This window comes from Chaetodon trifascialis, chromosome 6 (assembly GCF_039877785.1).
Source record: "Chaetodon trifascialis isolate fChaTrf1 chromosome 6, fChaTrf1.hap1, whole genome shotgun sequence".
Lineage (NCBI taxonomy): Eukaryota > Metazoa > Chordata > Actinopteri > Chaetodontiformes > Chaetodontidae > Chaetodon > Chaetodon trifascialis.
The window spans coordinates 12,826,855-12,835,728 of record NC_092061.1 but is presented as its reverse complement, the minus strand read 5'-3'; the positions used below and the strand labels follow the sequence as shown (position 1 = coordinate 12,835,728).

The following is an 8,874-nucleotide window of genomic DNA, read 5'->3' as shown; positions in this document are numbered from 1 at the left end:
AGGCTGCACTTGGTGCTGCAGTGTGCGAACTTAGAAATGTTGTCTCGTGCATGAAGGAGCCAGCTATATAAACTCTTATTGTTCCTTTTGCTGCTGGCAGTTTTGATCTGTCAGTGACTGTTGTTGGAGTAGCGGCAGCATAAGATAACATATGTTTCCAAGAACATGGTCAGTCAGTCCAGATCCTGATGTTATTATGCAATACCTCAGTGGTTCAAGGAGCATGTTTTTAACGCGTAGCAAAACAGACCCACATAGGAAAACAGAAAACATGTGGTGGTCACTTTAATATATAACCGCATCACAAAGGTTATCACATGCTTTTGTTGTTGTGTGTACTTTGATCTTGTGTGTGTGTACATGTGCACAGTTTGGGATTCATAATCTACCGTTACACACTTACATGCACGCGCACACTCTTTCAACGAAAATCAACTTGTTTGTGCATGAGCTCCTGCATCATCATTCCCCTAATAACCCTGACCTGTAATCGAGTGACGGCACAGCACAGGCAAACAAGGCCTTCGTCAGGGACCCTCCTCTTCCCCTTTTCTTTTACTTCTCCGTCTGTCTCATCTGTTTCCTTTATCTCCTGACATCTTTCCCTGGGCCTTTCTCTCTTCTTCTCCCGGTGTCAAGGCAGGCCGTGTCCCTAACTGACTACTCAACCTCTCTCGAGGTTTCTAATTAGCGTGTGCGCTGAAAGCAAAGAGACAGTCTGGCAGTCTCACTGTTTACTCTGTGCTGCTCTCTCTCTCTCTCTCTCTCTCTCTCTCTCTCTCTCTCTCTCTCTCTCTCTCTCTCTCTCTCTCTCTCTCTCCCTCTCTCTGCATCTCTGTCATCCTCTCTCTAAAAAAATGTCATGCTGCCTTGACACCTTTCCACTGGGGGTACCAAAACACTGTCAATGTCCTTAAAAGTGAGAACATAGAGCTTGTTACTTGCATTTCCATGTTTTCTTTCCTTCTTTGTCCTGTTCGTTTCAGGCTTGCACAGAATCATGATGTGAAAAAATAATGAATACTCAGTGGACAATGTGTTCCTGTTTCTCTCCTTTTTTTCTGTGTGTGTGTGTGTGTATGTGGCACGTGTGTGCTGCTCTTGACTTCCCCATGAGTAAGACTGAGCATTGCTATTTCAGATTCCACTTTGTTTAGCCTGCAACAGTCTTACACATCAGCGTGATGGAATCTGGAATTTACACCATCCATGCAATGTGTCTATCTCTTTCTTTTTACACTCTTTCTATCTATCCTTGAATCAACCCGCTCATCCAGTCTGCCCCCTCCGTCTGCACGCCAGGACAGAGCAGAGACTCTATTATCAGATGAGCAAATATCTTGCAGTGTCCCCACATTTTATTTGTATGTGTCTATGTCTGTTTGTATCTCCCGTGCTCTCCAGACTGCACTACTATGGCCATGTCTTCCGGCCTGCTGCTCTACATGAGGATTGCAGGCTGTGAGAGGGAATTCCTGGCACAGCTTTGAGTACATGTGCTTCTGGAAGGATAAGCTCAGCTATGTCAGTAATGTGTCAGCCCTGCCGAGGTTTCAGGCTGCTCCCCATATTTGGCAAATCAGTTAGCATTGCCCCACCTCAGCCAGACATGCAGCCACAGCAAACCAGAAAATATGAACAGAATCCAGAGGCATACTTGGCATCAGGGAAAAAGCATGAGTGAGGAATGGGATGCATTCATTAAATACCATAGTCTTTGGTGAATGATAACCCACTTGGAGGCACACTTTTAAGGTGTTTGGCTCGTTTTCTACTCTCATTGTCTACCCTCCTTTTCCCTCTTCTGTTCTTTACTGTGCCAGAACAAACCAGGTGAGACTGTAAGACTCTGAGGTTCTCTGAGCTGTTTCAGCTGTCCTGAAATAGCCTTTGCCTTTTACAGTTATCTCATTAGAGCTTATGTACAGAGGCATGCCCACAGGCCGAGCTTTATTTGATCAATGCATTTGGCATCATATTGCTCCTTGTGGTTTGTCCAAGAAGGCCTGCGTGTTTACTCATCTCAGTGTTTTTCTTGTAAAAAGTATTTTGTGTGTTTGTTGTGATGGTGCTCAGTTCATGCGAAACACCATGAGGCAGGATGAACTGAGAAATCCGGCATTTGAACCATGTGATCTAACTTTAGCCTGCTGAGGTTCCTGTGAGGTCACTGCTATCATGGCTAATGTATTATTTTTAATAACCCCAGTGACTAGAGTCTCATTGCAAAAAGGCAATGAGGGCACACAGATAATCTCGTTTGTGTGACTAATACAGATATTGCACTCAGAAATCATGCAATTCATCCAGTCAGTCCATTCAGTTGCTGCAGAACAAACACCCTGATGCAATCCCAGGGCAATTTTGCAGATGTACCAATTTGAAAACACATCCAAATGATTATATCCTGCACAAATAGTGGAGGGAATTAAATCCATTCTCTCTGCCCAGCACTCGTTTTTTTTTTATTTTTAAGACAACTGTCTCATTGATTTTAGCCGGAGAAACAGAGACTAGTATTTCACATTAACAGCAGTTAAGTATGTGCCATGACCTCATCTGCAAATGACCTGCTGTGTGTGTGTGTGAGTGTGTCACTGTACCCCCCACAAGGGGACACAGTGGATCTCAAAGTGTAGGTCAGGTGTTTGTGTGTGTGTGTGTGTGTGTGTGTGTGTGTGTGTGTGTGTGTGTGTGTGTGTGTGTGTGTGTGTGTGTGTGTGTGTGTGTTTTTGTAACCTGGCCACCCTCCCCCTGGCTCTCACACACAGCTGTTTTACTCAGTGTGATTATAGGTTCTGTAGAAAGTCAACCGCGATCATTACTTCTGAACTAAGAGGTTTAAATCATGTGATCTCATCCGTGAGTGTGGTGCGGTCATCCCAGGTGCCCAGGTGTACGTGTGTGTATGTGTGTGTATGCTTCAACATTTACAGCTACCTCAGCCCTAACCGCAACCACAAAACTCAAAAACCACCCGCGTCAGGTCATACCGAGAGTCCTCACAGATAGCAGCCTCACTGTGTCTGCATGTTGTTGTACAGGAATCACCTTGGCCACCGCAGCAATGAGAAATTCCCTGCCCCGTGAATCTGAGAACTTCTGAAAGTTGCACATTGTGCTGGCTCACCACACAGCCTCTGAGGAGTGAGCTCACTGTAAGCTGAGCAACAGCAGAAGCAGAAGCAGCGAGGGTGCAGCTCATTTCTCCAGTGAGTGACACATACTTAGATTAGAGACACCCAACACCAGCCATCCATCTATCTATCTATCTCTACTGCCTGCCAGAGCCAGCTGGGCCTTGAGCTCATGGTACCAATTTGGCCACACGAGAGAGAGAGCAGTAGAGTGAGAGAGAGCTGGGTGGGGTGAGAGGGGATGTTGCCTGCCAGCTCATGGTGTAATCTCATCTTGCTGTGGTTACTGTAAGTGAGATGGAGAAGGGGAATGGGAAGAAGGGACCACAGTTCCCCATGAAAGTAATGGCTCTGGGAAGGGCTGAGTATTACTCTACTAAACTCCCTTTAGCATTTACAGTTGAACCACAAGTCTGGGAATCACATCCCAATTTGGACATACATACTGTAACATTTCTCCAGGGTTAAGATAGTCAAATGGCCAGCGTCGTGTGGTATTGTAACACCATGGGGCACATTTTGTAGACATTACTATTACCAAAGTCCTCAAGGTTATACAAAAGGTTATCACAATATCAAATGTTACTCATTTTTGTACTTGGCAGGCTTGTTGAAAAGTTTGATGTCATTCTCCTGTTAGTCTGCTCAATATGAAGCTGCAGCAGCTTGAGTAAATGGCATAACTCCCTGCATTTTTATAGTGTTTATCTAGTCTACTTTGACCACTCAGACGCTTTACAATTTACATGCCACATTCATCCATTCATGCACGGCATTGGATGGATGATTGATTTTGTTACCGCCGGACAGTGCCAGCCTGTGTACCTCTGTTACCAGAGGTACCTTATGCTAAGCTAAGCTAAAAAGCTGCAGGCTTCAGCTTCATATTGACAGAAACTAGTGTGGTATCAATCCTTTTATCTCTGCAGTGAATGAACGTTATTTCCCTGACTGTTGCTCATTTCCTTTAAGAAGGTAAGTCATCATTTGAATACCCTTTAATCATCTGGGTACATTTTGTGTCAGTGGTCGTAGATCAATCAGGTAAAAACTGGATTTTTTGTCTAGGGTTGTAGCCAGTGTGAAACAAGCCATCAGCACTTCAAGAAAACAGTCTGCAAGCATCTTTGAGTAAACTACCACTTGATGTTTACCATCTTTCTATGCCACAGTTGAAAATACTAATGTTTCTAAGTCAGCGCACACATCTGTCTGGTCTTGCTCCCTCCCTTTCAGTCTATCATAGATCTCTGGCTCAGACCTCGTGCAGACAGTCGGCTGCCTCGACAGTCTGGAGAGTTGCTCCAGGCTTTGGCACCACAGCCAACACGGAGAGAAGATGTTTGTTAACTCCATACAAATAGCAGCACAGGCAAGAGGCAGCCCTTCCCAGTAGTCTTTTTTGTTTTGTGCTGGCCCACATACACCTGAAGCCAAAAGGAACGCAGCATGAAAAACAGGCATGTTGTTTTTTAGTCTTGCACAGGGCTTGCATGAGTTGATGCTACAGAAATTAGGGCTGAGATGTGGGCCTGGTTGATGCAGTCGTGGAAAGCACAAAGTAAAACCTGATCTATCACAAAGGCCCCCAGTATAACTTATACAGAAAGTAGGTCAAGGATCTAGTCAATAATACACTTTGTACTTGTAACTACCATACACTTAGCCATCGCTACTTTGTTTACTCACAGCAAATAATAAAACAGTCAGCATTTATATTCTTGAGAAAATGGGTCTTATCTGGGGCATTAAATATTGCTTTTTTCCAAAAAACAGGTCAAGATTAGACACGACTGCCTCTGCTTTTGTTGCTGGTAGTGGGGTTTTTTTCATGGCAGAACAGAGAAAAGGCTGTCTGGAGAACACTGACCTGCATAGACCAAAATTCAATATATATATATATATATATGAAAAGAGAGAGAGACTTTCTCTTTTCAGTTCTGTCTGAAACTCAAATTTGTTAGCTGGGACATTTCTAAGTAATTTTGATAAGATTTTATGAAAGATACTCAAAGATACTTTTGAGTACACCAACCACAGACAAATAGTCATCACAAGCCACATTCCCAATCTATCTTCAGTTTTGAGAGTGTATGTAGAAAAATGACTAGTACAAGTCAGCATTTATGGTAATTTATTTGCGTCTCACATATGCCTACCAGTGCAGATAGTAATGCCCATGGAAAGTCCCTTTATTGCTTCTCTACAACTTGCTTTTTGTGATTCTTTCTGAGTAAAGCTTCCCCTGTTCTTAGAACACTGAGCAATTACTTGTGATCAGCCTCAGCTGAGAGGGACTGCCTCCTTCGCTTGTGTATGTAGTTGTGAGCATTTAGTGCGAAAGTGTGTACATACAGTTGCATGTGTCTGTTCATGCATGCGTGCACCTGCGCGCTAAACGTGCACACATGCCGGGTATGACCAGTGGTTGGCTGGAGGCCGAGGTGTTGCCAAGAAAAGTGAGATGAGTTCCTCTGAAGTCTGCTATCTCTTTGATGTGGGCCACCCTTTACTGACAGCTTCAGCTGAGAGTCGACCACAACGCACTCACACACTTCCCCTTACCTTCCACTGATCATCTTTCCGACCCTCATTCCGCTACAGCTCAGCTCAATTCCAGCCCATTTCCTACGGTGTGATTGCATGTGGCTGCGTGTGTGCGCGTGCACGTGTGTTCAGGAATACAAAATGCAAAACTTTTCATCACTTTCCCCATGTGTGTTGCTTAATGGCGAGCGTGAATTTTGTAAGCCGTTGCAGGATTTATCAAACTGGACTTCCACACATGTATATGCAATACTTCAGATTTCCCAACAGTGCATTTCTGATATATAGTTTAACCTCAGTGCTCTACAGCAGATCAAAATTTGGTTATCAATTGCATACGGCATCCCATTTCCACTTGGGTGCACAAAACTACAAACTGAACAGAGCACTCGCTGACACACATACCTCTCTAGCCTCAGCTGCCTGTGCGCAGAAAACAAAAGAAAGCTCCTTTCCTGCAAGCCCCCCAGCCTCGGCCTCGATTCTGGCTGCAGCGATTGTGCAAGCTGTCGCACAAGGCAGCTGGTCTACGAGCAGTAAAGTATCAGTGCCTGGAAAGAGCACATGTCACAAGTATCATTATGTTGCAACTACCCTACTCTCTCTTAATCCCTGTCTCACAGCCGCCCAACTTTCCATCTTCCACCTACACTTTACTTTTTCTTCTCTTTTACTCAGTAGCTGATGTCATGCAACACTTCCTGATACCTCTATATCTGTGCAATCTGCTGTGTTTTCCCACGCTCTGCTGCAACTTCACTAACCTATGGTTTGGCAAGCGCCAGTGTAGTCTGCGAAGCTCAGTGCAAAAGAGAAATAACATTTCTGACAAAGGAGGATGAGTTTGAATTCAAACGTTTATTCACAAAGCATTAAAAACGAGTACAATTCAAATGAATATTGCATTGTTTTGTCTGCATATTTGAAAGTAAAAATAATAGTCCATGAATACGTGTCACAGATACAGACACAGCTCAAATCAGGATTTGCAAACAAAGTCTGTGCTTATTCCAAGAACTTCCTGATAGCTGCGCTGGAAAAGAAAAGTCCACTTGGTCATTTTCAGATACCCTCTTCTGGACCAACATCTTCCTTGTTCCCATCTGATGAGATTCAGTCCAGCTTCTGCACTTTCATATGTCCATTTCTTGCACAGTCTCCATCTCTGTGACCCTCTCTGCTCAGTTCCCCGTTGCCTTTTATCTAGGGCACTAACTGGGCCAAAACTCAGCATCTTTTCATGCACTATGCAGCACAGTCCAAAATCCTTCTCAGTGTCCATCAGGCTTTCTGTCCACTCCACTGACACCTGAACCAGTCCACACTTGACCTCTGAACTCGAACCCTTCCTCAGGGTAATCCAGAACCACCGTGCTGACCCAGAATGCACCGGAAGGTCGTGCAGGGGGTTACAGCCACAGCCTCTTAATCCAGACATGTGAGGCAGAAAGGCTTGACACCCCCGTCTGAAGCTCAGCTCCTTTACTTTCTTTTAATCATCATGATCGTTAGTGGAAAGTCACTTCAGCGTTCTGGGAGTGTGATAGTGGGCACCCAGTCGTACACACTGCGGCTCTCCTCGCAGAAGAGACTCAGTTTATCCAGTGCGGGGTCTTTCCATGGGTTTGCACTGGGGCTCTGGAATAAAAGGAAAGAGGTGTTTAGAGTCAGAACACCTGCCACAGATACAGAACATTCAGACATGCAGGAACTGGAGAATTCAGACAGAGGGGTGATGCATGCATGATTCACTGGCTGAGTGGGACGTACCGTGACAAGAATGCAGTGCGCGTCCTTGGGCTCGCCGGTCTCGTCTGCACCCACGAGGTCGGCCAGGCGCTCGATGTCATTGATGCGCACCACGTTGATGTCGTTGTCGAAGCAGAAAGCTTGGATGAGGGTGAAGTGGATCTGAAGAGCAATGTCACACTCGTATTCCTCATCGGTGGCGAGGACGCAGAATGCCACGCTGTCTGGGTCACTGTGGAAAAAGTCAAGACAGGCGGTCAGAACATATGCGCTCATGTTTACGCTTAGAATTAAAAAAAATGCAAATGTAGTTAAACATTTCATGAATTGCAATACTTACACATTCATGACTTTGGCAGATTCGTAAACACCAACTGTCAGGTAGTCCTGCTTCTTAGCAGCGACCAGCAGCTCTTCCAGGGCTGCGCCTGCACTTTGCACCCTTCACAAAGAAAAATACACACCATCAGGGCACTGAGCACATTTCAGGGCAAGACAGTTGTAAAGCATTAACACAGCAGCTTGAATAATGCTGAATCCGCGTGTAAAATATTTACCTATCAGCGTTTTCCATTGTGTTCTCTTGTCCGCGGATCTCTTCCAGAGTCATAGTTATAATCCAAGCGCGATCGGGGTTTTGCAGTGAACAGAAACGGCTGTGTGCTTCTCTTCTCAGTCTCTTGCGTTATTCTGAGCTCGGAACAGGCGGTGGGTGGATTTATAGCAGGTCAGCGTAGTTTCTCGGCAAGGGGCGGTCTTTTCCGCTCCTGCCTCCTACCATTGGCTCAGAGCAGCCAGGGGAAAGCAAAAGTCCCCGCGCAGTTACGCAGAGCATGTTGACAACCCCACGTGGGGCAAGATTACAACCTTTCAAGAAATCCCCCCCACCCTCATCCACCACCGATTCCTCCGTACCTTGTCAACATCCAACATCACCACTATGAACACAAGCTAAAAGTCCTGTTTACGATGGACTTTCACAGTGACTGTACAGCCGACACAACAAAGCCTGAACCCACTCTGGCTTCAACCTGAACGCCACACAGTCAATAATATTTTGGCATATGCTGACACTGACCTTAATGTCTAACCATACATATAAACCAAGTGACAGTACACGCTTCTTAAGAATAAACAGAGATACATCTGAAATAAGATTCAGCATCCTACTTGTCGGGATAAAGTGATTATTTGTCCTCTGATGGTCACAGGTGGAAGTCATAGTTTATTCACCGTGTTATTTACCTCATCATGGAGTACCAGGAAACCTGCCTTGTGTTTGTAGGTTATATAATTGTTATGCAGCAAGTGGTGTTTTCTCAAGGCGGTTATAAAACCAGTGGGCATAGCAGGCTGCATCTCTCCAGGTGACAATGTAACGGAGTACGCGGATCAGTGAAAGGAAAATTGCCGAATCGCTGCTGTGGGTGAAAGGGCAGTG

At 45.1% G+C, this 8,874-nt stretch overlaps 1 protein-coding gene across 1 annotated transcript; it reads right to left on the bottom strand.

Annotated features, from left to right (window-relative positions):
* Positions 1 to 6,523: 6,523 nt before the first annotated feature.
* Positions 6,524 to 8,125, bottom strand: gadd45ga (growth arrest and DNA-damage-inducible, gamma a). The gene is made up of 4 exons (XM_070964387.1): positions 7,991 to 8,125; positions 7,774 to 7,875; positions 7,455 to 7,665; positions 6,524 to 7,322 (listed from the first exon to the last, which is right to left on the bottom strand). Exons 1-4 carry the CDS (start codon positions 8,041 to 8,043, stop codon positions 7,209 to 7,211), a joined length of 480 nt encoding a protein of 159 aa, XP_070820488.1. The 5' UTR covers positions 8,044 to 8,125; the 3' UTR covers positions 6,524 to 7,208.
* Positions 8,126 to 8,874: the final 749 nt, after the last annotated feature.

Bases quoted from the DNA above. Each gene is read 5' to 3' on its own strand.
- gadd45ga (XM_070964387.1), bottom strand. From the start codon at position 8,043: ATGACTCTGGAAGAGATCCGCGGACAAGAGAACACAATGGAAAACGCT. The intron at 7,876-7,990 runs GTAAATATTTTA...TTCTTTGTGAAG, and splicing joins ACAATGGAAAACGCTGATAG to GGTGCAAAGTGCAGGCGCAG. The intron at 7,323-7,454 runs GTACGTCCCACT...CTTTTATTCCAG, and splicing joins CGCACTGCATTCTTGTCACG to AGCCCCAGTGCAAACCCATG.